Here is a 14,850-nt window from a genome sequence, read left to right on the forward strand (position 1 = left end):
GACAGTGAGCAAAGAAGAAAAAAAAAGCCATAGCATAGCAGTTATCCTGTGGTCTCACTTTCTCTTCCTTGTTTAGACTTGGAGTTAGTTTGGGTGTATTTGAAACCTTTCTGCAGTGATGCACTTCTCAGACCTACGGCCTAGGTAGGGGCTGCCTGTGGTGTGTTTAGTGTTCTTTTTCACCTTTTGGTGTAGACCTGAGATGTTCTAGTGGGAAAAGAAAGGAGTCTGCTCTTCTTAAAACTCTGCTGCCTCAAGGGTGGAGCCTATTAACCACTGTCAAAAGTTTAGGTGAATTTAAAGTTTAATATGACTCCTGATTGTTTAAAAAAAAATTATGCTGACTGCTGATAATCTTGCCTTTTGGCATATGTATAGTATTTGACTTTTGAGAGAGAGAGATTTGATTTTGGTTAAACCCCAAATTAGATATCAATATTTAGGATCATTCATATTTGTTAGAATGTGTTTATTCTTCAGTTTAAAAAATTGTGTTAAACTGGGCACGGTGGCTCACGCCTATAATCCCAGCACTTTGGGAGGACGAGGTGGGTGGATTACCTGAGATCGGGAGTTCGAGACCAGCCTGACCAACATGGAGAAACTCCATCTCTACTAAAAATACAAAATTATCTGGGGGTGGTGGTGCATGCCTGTGATCCCAGCTACTCAGGAGACTGAGGGAGGAGAATCGCTTGAGCCTGGGAGGCTGAAGTTGTGGTGAGCCGAGATCGCCCCATTGCACTCCAGCCTAGGCAATAAGAGCGAAACTCTGTCTCAAAAAACAAACAAAAAAATGTGTTAAAATATATATGATATAAAATTTACCATCTTGATGGTTTAAAAATGTTCAATCATAAGTACATTCACATACATTGTAAAACCAGCTTCCAGAACTCTTTTCATCTTGTGGAACTGAAGTCATACCCATTAAACCACAGCTACCTGTTTCCCCCTGCCCCAGCTGCTGGCAGCCATCACTCTACTGTCTACGATTTTGATTACCAAGTACCTCATATACGTGGAATCATACAGTATTTCTCTTTGTGTGACTGTTTTATTTCACTTATCGTAATGTCTTCAAGATATATATCCATGTTGTAGCATATGACAGAATTTCCTTTGCTTTTAAGGATGAATGGTATTCCATTGTTTGTATATATCATGTTTAAAAAATCCATTCATCTGTTGATGGACATTTGCGTTGCTTCCACATTTTACCTATTGTGAATGATGATGCCATGACATGGATATGCACATATCTCTTTGAGACCCTGCTTTTAATTCTTTTGGCAGGAGCGGAATTGCTGGATTATATGGTAATTGTATTTTTAATCTTCTGGGGCACCACTGTGCTGTTTTCCATAGCAGCTGCACCGTTTTACATTCCCGCCAATAGGGCACAAGGGTTCCAATTTCTCCACATCCTCACCAACACTTATTTCCTAATGTTTGTTTTTCATAGTAGCCATTCTAATGAGACAGTATTTCATTGTAGTTTTGATTTGCATTTACCTAATGATGAGTGATGTTGAGCATCTTTTCATGTGCTTCTTCAGAAAAATATCTATTCAAGTCCTTTGCCCATTTTTCCATTTTTGAATTGAGTTGTATATATAATATATATATATATATATTTTTTTTCTTTTTTTTGAGACATATTCTTGCTCTGTCACCCAGGCTGGAGTGCAGTGGCGCGATCTCAGCTCACTGTAACCTCTGCCTCCCAGGCTCAAGCGATTCTCCTGCCTCAGCCTCCCAAGTAGCTGGAATTACAGGCACCCACCACCACACCCAGCTAATTTTTTGTATTTTTATTAGAGACAGGGTTTTGCCGTGTTGGCTAGGCTGGCCTCGAACTCCTGACCTCAGGTGATCCACCCGCCTTGGCCTCCCAAAGTGCTGAGATTACAGGCATGAGCCACCGTGCCTGGCGGAATTGGGTTGTATTTTGTTGTTGAGTTTTGGGAGTTCCCTAAATAGTCTGGATCCATGAGAGAAAATGCTTTCTTCCATTCTTTGGGTTGCTTTTTACTCTAATACTGTCCTTTTGTTTGTTTGTTTGTTTGTTTTTGTTTTGAGACGGAGTTTCAGTGGTGCAATCTTGGCTCATCACAACCTCTGCCTCCTGAGTTCAAGCAATTCTCCTGCCTCAGCCTCCTGAGTAGCTGGGATTACAGGCATGTGCCACCACACCCGGCTAATTTTGTATTTTTCATGGAGATGGGATTTCTCCATGTTGGTCAGGCTGGTCTCATTTTTGTTTTGTTTTGTTTTGTTTTTCCTCTTGAGACATAGTCTCGCTTTGTCATCCAGGCTGAAATGCAGTGGTGTGATCTTGGCTCACTGCAGCCTCTGGATCCTGGTTTCAAGCGATTTTCCTGCCTCAACCTCCCAAGCAGCTGGGATTACAGACATGCCACCACACCTGGCTAATTTTTGTGTTTTTGTAGAGATGGGGTTTTGCCATGTTGACCAGGCTGGTCTTGAACGCCTGACCTCAAGTGATCCTCCTGCCTCCGCCTCCCAAAGTGCTGGGATTACAGGCATGAGCCACCTCACCTGGCCTGTTAACACTGTCTTTTGATGAATGACATTTTTCATTTTCATGAAGTCCAATTTGCCAGTGTTTTCTTTTACTGCCTGTGCCTTTGGTGTCATATCCAAGAAACCATGGTCACATCCAATGTCTTGAAACTTTTGCCCTGTGTTTTCTTCTAAGAGTTTTATGCTTGGGTCTTTGAACCATTTGAAGTTAGTTTTTGTGTAGGGTGTTAGGTAAGGGTCCAATATAATTTTTTTGTATGTGGATATTCAGTTTTCCCAGCATTGTTTGTTGGAAACATTGTCCTTTTCTCATCGAACTGTCCTGTCACAAAATTGACCATATATTCGAGGGTTTATTTCTGGACTATCTATTCGATTTCATTATATACCTGCCTTTATGCCAGTACCATATTGTTTTTATTACTGTAGCCTTGTAGTAAGTTTTGAAACTAGGAAGTATGAGTCCTCCAGATTTATGCTTCATTTTCTTTTCTTCTTTTTTTTTTTTTTTTTTTTTTTTTTGGAGACGGAGTCTGGCTGTGTCGCCCAGGCTGGAGTGCAGTGGCCCGATCTCAGCTCACTGCAAGCTCCGCCTCCCGGGTTCACGCCATTCTCCTGCCTCAGCCTCCTGAGTAGCTGGGACTACAGGCGCCCGCCACCGCGCCCGGCTAATTTTTTGTATTTTTAGTAGAGATGGGGTTTCACCGTGGTCTCGATCTCCTGACCTTGTGATGCGCCCGCCTCGGCCTCCCAAAGTGTTGGGATTACAGGCGTGAGCCACCGCGCCTGGCCCCTTTTTTTTTTTTTGAGACAGAGTCTCGCTCAGTCGCCCAGGCTGGAGTGCAGTGGCGTGATCTCGGCTCACTGCAAGCTCCGCCTCCCGGGTTCACACCATTCTCCTGCCTCAGCCTCCTGAGTAGCTGGGACTACAGGTGCCCGCCACCACGCCCGGCTAATTTTGTGTATTTTTAGTAGAGACGGTGTTTCACCATGTTAGTCAGGATTGTCTCCATCTCCTGACCTCGTGATCTGCCCACCCTGGTCTCCCAAAGTGCTGGGATTACAGGCATAAGCCACTGCGCCCGGCCTTATGCTTCATTTTCAAGATTGCTTTGGCTATTTGGGGTCCCTTGAGATTCCATATGACTCTTAGGATGAGTTTTCCTATTTCTGCAAAGAATGTCAAAGAATGCCATTGGGATTTTCATAGGGTTGCATTGAATATATAGAGTGCTTTAGATAGTTTTGATATCTTAATAATATTAAATCTTCCAAATCATGAACATGGGATGTGTTTTCATTTATTTATCTTCTTTTAATTTCTAGCAATGTTTTAGTTTCCATTGTACAAGTCTTTTACCACCTTAATTCCCAAGTATTTTTTTCTTTTTGATGCTATTGTAAATTGACTTATTTTTATAATTTCGTTTTCATTATTTTTTTGGTTTTGTTTTTTTGAGACAGAGCCTGACTGTTGCCCAGACTGGAGTTACAGTGGCGCAATCTTGGGTCACTGCAACCTCTGCCTCCTGGGTTCAAGCGATTCTCCTGCCTCTGGGAATGTCTTAATTTTTCCTACACTTTTGAAGGACAGTTTGCTAGATATAGGATTCTGGATTGACAGTTATTTTTATTTTTTAGCACTTTGAAGATACCAGCTCCCTGTCTTCTGGCCTCCAAAATTTCTGATGAGAAATTTGCTGATAACCTTATTGAAGATTCCTTATATATGATCAGTTGCTTCTGTCTTGCTGCTGTCAAGATTCTGTCTCTGAAAAGTTATAAGGTGTCTCAGTAAACATCTTATTTTGGATTTTGTCAAGCTTCTTGGATGTTTATATACATTTCTTCTATCATATTTGTGAAATTTTCTAACATTATTTCTTCAGATACTGCCCCTTCCCCTTTTTCTCTCTCCCTCTCCTTACTACCAGAGTGCACATATTGGTTTGATGGTGTCCTGCTTCTCCCTTAAGCTCTGTTTACTTTGCTTCCCTCTTTTTTCTGTTCCTCAGACTTGGTAATTTCCATTCTCCTGTCTTCTAGTTTGCCAGTTCTCTCTTGTGCCTGCTGAAATTTGCCTTTGAACCCCTCTAGTGAACTTCTAATTTCAGTTACTGTACTTTTCAGCTCCAGAATTTCTTTTGGTTTCTTTTTTCTTTTTCTTGCCCTATCACCGAGGCTGGAGTACAGTGGCATGATCTTTGCTCACTGCAACCTCTGCCTCCCAGGTTCAAGTAATTCTCCATGCCTCAGTCTCCTGAGTAGCTGGGATTACAAGTGCCCACTACCACGCCCGGCTAGTTTTTATATTTTCAGTAAAGACGGGGTTTCAACATGTTGACTAGACTGGTCTTGAACTCCTGACCTCAGCCTCCCAAAGTGCTGGGAGTACAGGCGTGAACCACCATGCCCGGCCACTTTTTGGTTTCTTTTTAAGTTTTCTGTCTCTGTACTGATACTTCTGTTTTGTTCATACATCTTTTTTTTTTAATCATTTTTTTTACTTTCTCCACATCTTCCTTTAAGTTGTCTGAGCATCTATAAGATGATTACTTTAAAGTCTTTGTCAGCCAGGCATGGTAGCTCCTGCCTGTAATGCCAGCAGCTTGGAAGACTGAGGCTTGTGGATCATTTGAGCCAAGGACTTCAAGACCAGCCTGGACAACATGGCCTGTAGTTTCAGCTACTCTGGAGGCTAAGGCGGGAGAATCCCTTGAAGCCAGAGGTGGAGGTTGCAGCGAGCTGAGATCGCACCACTGGACTCCGGCCTGGCGATACAGCAAGACTCTGTCTCAAAAAAAAAAAAAAAATTAGCCCGGTATGGTGGCACACGCCTGTAATCCCAGCTACTCAGGAGGCTGAAGCACAGGAATCGCTTGAACCCAGGAGCCGGAGGTTGCACTGAGTTGAGATTGCACCACAGCAATCCAGCCTGGGTGACAAAGCTAGACTCTGTCTAAAAAAAAAAAAAGAAAAAAGAAATGAAAAAGGGGGTAAAGGGATAGTCTTTTTCTAGTAGATCTGTCATCATGTCTTTTTCAGGAGCAGTTTCTGTTGATGTATTTTTTCCCTCTGAAGGGTTCATACCACGCTGTTTCTTTATATGCCTTGTGATTTTTTTGTTGTTGAAAACTAGGCATTTGCATGTAATAATGTGGTAACTCTGGACATCAAATTCTTCTCCTACCCTGGGGGTTGTTGTTTTTGTTATTTATTATTTATTTTTTAATTGCTGTAGACTGTCTCCATGCCAAAGATCAGCCTGAGAGAGGTGTAAACTTAAAGTCTTTAGAGATCTTTCCTGAGCTTGAGCCTTTTCCTGGGCATGTATGATTATTTTCTAATTGTCCTCATCTATCCAGTTGTTCTTAAATGTCCAATTTTTTCTTTTTGAGAGACAAGGTCTTCCTATGTTTCCCAGGCTAGTTTTGACCTCCTTTGCTGAACTGATCCACCTGCCTCAGCCTCCTTGGTAGCCAGAACTAAAGGCACGCACTACCACACCTGGCTAAATGTCTGGCTTACAAAAGAGGGTCAAAATAAAAATGAAGGGAGGAAAAACAGGATGCTGGCTTTTGAATCCCCTGGAAGTCACTTCAGCCAGGACAGGAGGCTTGCAACACTGTGGGGAGGAGCAACAGCAGTGGCCACTATTTCTTTGTGCCTCTTAGAAGAAGCAGTTGGTGATCAGAGGACAGATCATGGATGTTTGGAGAAAAAGGCCCTTTTTGCCTACCCTGGCTTCATCAGGCTGTTCCAGGAATGCTGCACAGCTGCCTGTTAGGCACTAAGGGATAGGTAGCTGAAATTGATTGAAAGTAACCACATTTTGTCATCCAAGCCTTCCCCTGGGGATTGCAAGCCTTTATTGGACTCCAGAGTTCCCAAATACTTACATCAGATAGGGTCTGCCAGTGCAGTTGTCATCTAGGTGGGGAGATGGATTCCTGGTGCTTCCTATTCACTATCCTCCCAGAATCCTTTGTGTCTAACGTGTTTTTAAGATATTTTCTTATCTATTTTTATAGATTATTCTTGGTCACTTATGAAATGTCTAAATTTTAATCATTCAACATATAGTACCTTTTAAACTACCTCTGGAAGGCCGGGCGCAGTGGCTCATGCCTATAATCCCAGCACTTTGGGAGGCCAAGGCAGGTGGATCACCTGAGGTCAGGAGTTCGAGACCATCCTGGTCAACATGGTGAAACCCCGTTTCTACTGAAAATACCAAAGTCAGCTGAGCGTGGTGGTGCATGCCTATAATCCCAGCTACTTGGGAGACAGGCAGGAGAATCCCTTGAACCCAGGAGGTGAAGGTTGCAGTGAGCCGAGATTGCACCAGTGCACTTCAGCCTGGGTGACAGAGTGAGACTTGGTCTCAAAAAATAAAAATAAATACATATATAAATAAAATACCTCTGGAAAAGTTAATGTACTTTTGTATGTTGATAAAGGCTATCATTTGCTGCTGTTATTTTGCAACCCCTGGCAACTCAAGAACTATAAGTAACTATTTTGAAATATGTAAACCCAATAATGGGTTTAATTTATGTGGCTGAGGCTTTTTTCAGTACCATCTTAAAGAGTTTTTTGTTGTTGTTGTTGTTGTTTTGTCCAGATGACACACAATAATTTTTGGTTGAAGAAGATAGAAATCAGTGTTTCAGAAGCAGAAAAACGAACTGGAAGAAATGCCATGAACATGCAAGAAACATATACCGCTTACCTCATTGAAACAAGGTGGGTGATGAAAATTACACCTGGGCAGGTAGACGGCAAGCTTTTTCTGGTAGCTATTGATGCAGACTCTGTTGTATAACAGAATTTTTTAAAGTTTTTTTTTTTTTTTTCGGGATTGATTTTGTTTCTTTACTTTTTTTTGAGACAGAGTCTCATTCTGTTGCCTGGACTGGAGTACAGTGGTGCAGTCATGGCTCACTGCAGCCTCAAACTCCTAGGGTCAAGTGATTCTCTCACCTCAGTTTCCTGAGTAGCTGTCATACAGGTGTAAGCAACCATGGCTGGCTAATTTTTAATTTTTTTTTTTTTTTTTTGAGATGGAGTCTCACTCTGTTGCCAAGGCTAGAATACAGTGGCACGATCTTGGCTCACTTTAATCTCTGTCTCCTGGGTTCAAGTGATTCTCCTGCCTTAGCCTCCCAAGTAGCTGGGATTACAGGCATGTGCTACCATGCCCAGCTGATTTTTTTTTGTATTTTTAGTAGAGACAGGATTTCACCATGTTGGCCAGGCTGGTCTCAAACTCCTGACCTCAAATGATCCACCCACCTTGGCCTCCCAAAGTGTTAGGATTACAGGCATGAGCCACTGTGTCTGGCAGTTTTTAAATTTTTCATAGGCATGTGGCTCAGTCTGGTCTCAAACTCCTGAGCTCAAGCGATACTCCTGCGTCAGCCTCCCAAAATGCTGGGATTACTGGTGTGAACCACTGCATCCAGCCCTGTGTCCTTAACCTTTTTAATGGGTAAACAGCTGTATCTTTTGCTCTGATACTCTTGGTAGATAGCTATATTTTAATGAATCTGTTTTGTGGGGAGAGGGAAGGTTAGTGGAATACTTTTGGAATCTGGAATGTTACTTGATACATGCTTTGGAGGATTCCTTGGTCTCAGAATCCCTGTGCTTTTTTGTAAAAGGATACCAGGTTCTCAGGCATGTATGAAGTGAACTTGGGCAAGTGGAAATGGTTAACAAAGAATTCTAGGAGTAGAAAATAAGGTCTGAGTCCTCTTAAGACAGTTGAGAGTTACAAAAATTAACAAACAGAAACACTTAGATTGGCACTTTAGAACTTGGAGTAAATTTAAGAATAATGGGAAGTAGACACCTTTAAAAAACAAGGAAAAAGAACTTGGTGAGTAGAAATAGAAAAGACAAAGTAAATTATGGAGTAGGAAATAAAAACTCACCAGAAAAATTGTCTCTTACCTGCTAAGGGAAAAGCTAAAGGAATTAGAGTTGTTTCGTCTAAAAAAAGGCAAGGGAAGACTCAATTTGTTGTTGCCAGTTATAAACAGTTTATATAAAGAATAATGCACTGTTTCTTTTCTGTCTTCAGAGATTGAGCAGAAGTGCTTTCAATTAAAACAAATAGATATGAGAGAATTGTTGATAGCCAGTAAAATAATAGACTACTAAACCTAGCTGGGCATGGTGGCTCATGCCAGTAATCTCCGCACTTTGGGAGGCCAAGGCAAGCAGATCACCTGAGGTCAGGAGTTTGAGACCACCCTGGCCAACATGGCGAAACCCCGTCTCTACTAAAAATATGAAAATTAGCCAGGTGTGGTGGTCCCAGCTACTCGGGAGTCTGAGGCAGGAGAATCACTTGAACCTGGGAGGTAGAGATTACAGTAAGCTGAGATTGTGCCACTGCACTCGAGCCTGGGTGACAAAGTGAGAGACTGTCTCAAAAAAAAAAAAAAAAAGACTACCAAATGAAGTTAAGTGTTATAATGATGCTTTAATGTTAATACTTTTTTTTGAGATGGAGTCTTGCTCTGTTGCCCAGGCTGGAGTGCAGTGGCGTGATCTCGGCTCACTGCAAGCTCTGCCTCCCGGGTTCATGCTGTTCTCCTGCCTCAGCCTCCTGAGTAGCTGGGACTACAGGCGACCGCTACCACGCCTGGCTCATCTTTGTGTATTTTTAGTAGAGACGGGGTTTCACCATGTTAGCCAGGATGGTCTCGATCTCCTGACCTCGTGATCCACCCATCTCAACCTCCCAAAGTGCTGGGATTACAGGCTTGAGCCACCGTGCCCTGCCTACTTTCTTTTTTTTTTTTTTTGAGATGGAGTCTCACTCTGTCACCCAGGCTAGAGTGCAGTGGTGCGATCTTGGCTCACTGCAAACTCCGCCTCCTGGGTTCAAGCGATTCACCTGCCTTAGCCTCCCAAGTAGCTGGTATTACAGGCACCCGCCACCGTGTATTTTTAGTAGAGATGGGGTTTCACCATGTTGGCCAGACTGGTCTCGAATTTCTGACCTCGTGATCCACCCACCTTGGCCTCCCAAAGTGCTGGGATTACAGGCATGAGCCATCGCACCCGGCCAATGTTAATACTTTTTTAAGAAAAAAATGTTTAACTTACCATTTTCATAGGATTTACCTGTGAGCTTGCCTTAATGCTGAACCCTGTGACTTTTCAAGGCTTCTTCCAGGTCTGTGTTTCTACCCAAAATAAAAGTTTAAATCTTGGTGAACGTTGTCTACAGACAATTCTGAAAATTTAGTTTTCCTTCTTCCACTAGAAAGAAAGAAAAAGAAAAGAATCTTCTCGGAAAAAAAAAATTCTTTTCTTTTTTTAGACGGAGTCTCGCTCTGTTGCCCAGGCTGGAGTGCAGTGGCACATCTCAGCTCATTGCAAGCTTGGCCTCCTGGGTTCACACCATTCTCCTGCCTCAGCCTCCCGAGTAGCTGGGACTACAGGCGCCTGTCACCATGCCCGGCTAATTTTTTTTGTATTTTTAGTAGAGATGGGGTTTCACTGTGTTAGCCAGGATGGTCTTGATCTCCTGACCTTGTGATCTGCCTGCCTTGGCCTCCCAAAGTGCTGGGATTACAGGCGTGAGCCACCGCGCCCAGCCAAGAAAATTTTTATGCAGTAGTAAGTTTAGGAAAAGAGAGAGGTAATGTGGTTCTTTTCATAATTAGGTCATTTCATGACATATATATGTTTATGTATTGCAGAGATTTGTAAGGTTATATTTTAAAGATCATGGCCCCGTGAGAGGACTTTTGTTTCTGTTTTTTTGTTTTTTAAGTTAAATTAGCCACTTTAATAATAATACTTTAGAAAATAGTGTTAGCTGTAGCCTTCTAAGTAAATTTTAAGTTTACAATGAAAAAGGATATATTTGGTATATGCCTATTTTTTCACCCACTTGGGCAATGAAATAGGTATTCATTACTTTTACTGCTGGGAGAGAACCTTGATTTGGGTAATCTGGAATAACTGAATAATGTTTATGCTTGGCTTTGAAATAAATAAAGGATCATTGTTTTCTTCTGTAGCCCAGTTCTAATTTGAACCTGGGAGTTAGAAGTGACCATACATCAGTAATAGCTAGACTGTGAATACATATTTAAGTAGACCATCAATAAATGTGTGGTGCACAAAAGGATTATTGAGTCAACTTTCACAACTGTATTTCAATACAAATTTATTTTAAAACATGGCTTTTATACTTAAAAACATGTTGGAATTACTTGAAAAATTTGTTAAACAACTTCATGGTTTGGGGTGGGGTGCAGGATTTTACATTTCTTATTTAAAGGTCCAGGAGCTTTCAGTACAGATGAGCCATGGACCTTTTTTTTTTTTTTTTTTTTTTTTTTCCCTGAGGTGGAGTCTCGCTCTGTCGCCCAGGCTGGAATGCAGTGATGTGATCTTGACTCACCGCAACCTCCTCCTCCCGGGCTCAAGCGATTCTCCCACCTCAGCTTCCCGAGTAGCTGAGATTACAGACTTGTACCACCACACCCAGCTAATTTTTGTATTTTTAGTAGAGATGGGGTTTTGCCATGCTGGCCAGGCTGGTCTTGAACTCCTGACCTCAAGTGATCCACCTGCCTCGGCCTCCTCCCAAAGTGCTGGAATTACAGGTGTGAGCCAATGTGCCCAGCTGGACCATGATTTTTTATTGGTGTCTTTTAAACTACAGAGCCTTTCCATTTTAAGATAGGTTTATCTGTCTTTTCTCTTTATGATTTGTGTTTTTTCTGTTTTAAGACGTTCTTCCCTATTCCACATCATATAGACATAGGATTCGAGAAATACTGATTTTGAATAGATTGTTTTATAATATCCCTAAGGTTAACTGACCTTCATCATCAACCACAGTCATCAAATTTCTTAATTTAATTATGTAGCACTGTTTTTGTAATTCAGTGTTTTGCAGACAGTTGTGGACAATATGGATATTATTGACCCTTCATATTAACTAGAAATTCAACTTCTGTCATGTAGCTTACCTACCTACCTTTTGAATACAAGTAGAAAGCCCTTTTAGCAATTGTCTATAGTCCAGTTATCGAGAGGTTTTGTTTCTGTTTTTTTTTTTTTTTTAAGTTAGCCACCTAAAAAATACTTCAGAAATTAGTGTTAACTCTAGCTTCCAAAGTAAATTCTTAAGTTTAAAATTAAAAAGGATGTTTTTGGTATGTGCCTATTCTATAGTGTTATAGTTTAGTGGGCTAAGATTGAATAAGACTAAAGTCACTGGTTTTTAATTCCCCAAGACTTTTTTGTATGTGTTCCTTTTCATTGAATATGAACTATTCTAAAATAAGTATAAGTCTCTTTTAGAATAGATAGTAATTCCTGGATGGCTTGGAAGGCAGTATGTTATTCTTCTAATTTGTAAAATGTGCTTAATGATCATATTTTCATTGTGAGGGTTAAATATTACAAGGAAAACCAATTAGGTGCTATTAAATAGTTGTTGAGCGATTAGATAAATGGGGTGGTTTTGGGGTCTAATGAAAGTCTTCTCTGTGCTTTTAGTCAGTTTCTAATGAAACTACTGGACCCTGCCTTTTTGTTTTTTTTTTTTTTTTTTTTGGTGTTTGTTTTTTGAGATGGAGTTTCGCTCTTGTTGCCCAGGCTGGAGTGCGTTGGCGCAATCTCAGCTCAGTGCAACCTCTGCCTCCCACGTTCAAGCGATTCTCCTGTCTCAGCCTCCTGAGTGGCTGGGATTACGGGCGCCTGCCACCACGCCCAGCTAATTTTTTGTATTTTTAGTAGAGATGGGGTTTCACCATGTTGGCCAGGCTGGTCTCGAATTCCTGACCTCAGGTGATCCACCTACCTCGACCTCCCAAAGTGCTGGGATTACAGCCGTGAGCCACCGCATCCAGCCACGTTTTTTTGTGTTTTTTTTGTTTTTTTTTTTAAACGCTTACACAGACCTTCTATCAGCCCTGTAGGTGTACTACTTATAGGCTTTATTTATCCACTTATTTACAAGTTATGGGTTTTGTTGGTAGTGATTCTGAATAATTTGAAACTTGAGATTAACCCAAGTATTTTTTCAGCTGAAGTTGGGAATTGTAATTGGGATAGTATCAGTTATAGCTAATGTCTAGGTATACTCTTTAAAATGAATTATGATTTAATACTGTATTTTTGCCATGGGAGCCATTTGTGCATTTTGCATTTCATATTTTGGTTCATTTTTATTAACATGCAATAAACAAATTTAGTAGCAAACTTAAAAAATAATAAAAATGAGCATCTATTGTGTTGAACATGGCATGATGTAAATACTTTCTCTAGACTTTATTCAGAGACTGATTTAACTTCTATGACTTTGTGTCCTAATGTACAAAATACACATTGTGCATTTCGTGGAAGGCAAACAGGTTATTGTCAAGCTAATTAGAAAAATTAGAAAAATAGCAAGGTCCTGATAATGTTTAGAAGACTGATGCTTTCTAATTGGACTTACTTATGCTGGCAAGAAATCCTAAGTAGTCAAAATATTTAAAATATCCTTTATATGATTTTACCTTAACTTTCCCCCAAAAGTAAGTTGAACTTTTATGTGTATAAGACATGGCATTGCCTACCAGCCCTTTATAATTAAAAGGCTAGAGATGAATTTTTATGACCCCTCTTTGCCACTCTTTCAGAGCTAATTAATATTTTGTTCCTGTGGCTGTTTCTTGGTACTTGGATTAATCTGATTCATTAATAACCTAAATTGAAGTTTTTGTGGTGTCTTGGTCTTTGTTGTGAATGTTATTCTCTCATTGTGGCAGAAATGAAGTTAAAAATGCTTTTTATTTAATGAAGCACTAGCTAAACTAGATTTTATCATGTTAAAAAATAAATTATTGGCCGGGCGCGGTGGCTCAAGCCTGTAATCCCAGCACTTTGGGAGGCCGAGACGGGCGGATCACAAGGTCAGGAGATCGAGACCATCCTGGCTAACACGGTGAAACACCGTCTCTACTAAAAAATACAAAAAACTAGCCGGGCGAGGTGGCGGGCGCCTGTAGTCCCAGCTACTTGGGAGGCTGAGGCAGGAGAATGGCGTGAACCCGGGAGGCGGAGCTTGCAGTGAGCTGAGATCCGGCCACTGCACTCCAGCCTGGGTGACAGAGCAAAACTCCGTCTCAAAAAAAAAAAAAAAAATCAATTATTTATACATTAAGGCTTTTAGAGTATTCCTAATAAAACTGTTTCTCTTATGTTTAAACAGGCTTTCTGTAACAGAAAGAAAGTGGTTAGGAGTAAGAGCTTTGAAATCAGATAGATCTGAGTTCTTTATCCACAGACCTTTGTGATCATAGGCAGAGCATATACTGTGCAGTTGTGTCCTCATCTGTAAAATGAGGATAATAAATCTCTGCCTCACAGGGTTGTCATAAGGATTAAATATGAAAATACATGAGGCCAATGCAGGAAGATGGCGTAAGCCCAGGAGTTTGACACCAGCCTGAGCAACATAGCTGGATCCCATTTTTACAAAAAATTTAAGTATTAGCCAATGTGGTGACATGTGCCTGTGGTCCCAGCTACTCAGCAGGCTGAGGTGGAAGGAGTGCCTGAGCCCAGGAGGTCAAGGTTGCAGTGAGCCGTGATTGTACCCCTGTGCTCCAGCCTGGGCCACAGTGAGACCCTGTCTTGAAAAGAAAAAAAAAAAGAAAAGAAAAAGAAAATGTATGAAAAGTTCTTTACTTACTGCTTGATTCATAATCATTCTGTAGTTATAATTTTAAAGGTGATTGTGTTTATATGTATGTATTTTTGTTTTTAAAAAATAACTTCAGTGTCGTTCTGTTCCTTTTCAGGTCAGTTGAACACACCGATGGTCAGAGTGTCCTAACAGACTCACTGTGGCGGCGATATAGTGAATTTGAGTTGTTGAGAAACTACCTTTTAGTTTACTATCCACATATTGTTGTGCCACCTCTGCCAGAAAAACGGGTAAGAAGTGAAATGGCAGTAGTTTAGAAGTCTTCCACATTGAGACTATTCTTTTTTTTTTTGTTTTGTTTTGTTTTTTGAGACGGAGTCTCGCTCTGTCGCCCAGGCTGGAGTGCAGTGGCGCGATCTCGGCTCACTGCAAGCTCCGCCTCCTGGGTTTACGCCATTCTCCTGCCTCAGCCTCCTGAGTACCTGGGACTACAGGCGCCCGCCACCGCGCCCGGCTAATTTTTTGTATTTTTAGTAGAGACGGGGTTTCACCGTGGTCTCAATCTCCTGACCTTGTGATCCGCCCGCCTCGGCCTCCCAAAGTGCTGGGATTACAGGCGTGAGCCACCGCGC

General features: G+C 41.3%; 1 protein-coding gene across 6 annotated transcripts in view; it reads left to right on the forward strand.

Moving 5' to 3' along the window:
- The window catches only part of SNX4 (sorting nexin 4), a 79,669-nt gene that overhangs the window by 8,683 nt on the left and 56,136 nt on the right, over nucleotides 1-14,850 (forward strand). For 2 of the 6 annotated variants that reach the window (XM_065539115.2, XM_074033257.1), the window contains exons 2-4: nucleotides 4,189-4,333; nucleotides 7,172-7,293; nucleotides 14,373-14,508. In XM_065539115.2, the coding sequence (XP_065395187.1) occupies nucleotides 4,277-4,333; nucleotides 7,172-7,293; nucleotides 14,373-14,508 (315 nt within the window). In that variant the 5' untranslated portion in view covers nucleotides 4,189-4,276. The remainder of the gene's footprint in view (nucleotides 1-4,188; nucleotides 4,334-7,171; nucleotides 7,294-14,372; nucleotides 14,509-14,850) is intronic. The other 4 variants (XM_005547921.5, XM_074033256.1, XM_015446323.4 and 1 more) reach the window with 2 other exon arrangements.

This window comes from Macaca fascicularis, chromosome 2, assembly GCF_037993035.2.
Source record: "Macaca fascicularis isolate 582-1 chromosome 2, T2T-MFA8v1.1".
Taxonomy (NCBI): domain Eukaryota; kingdom Metazoa; phylum Chordata; class Mammalia; order Primates; family Cercopithecidae; genus Macaca; species Macaca fascicularis.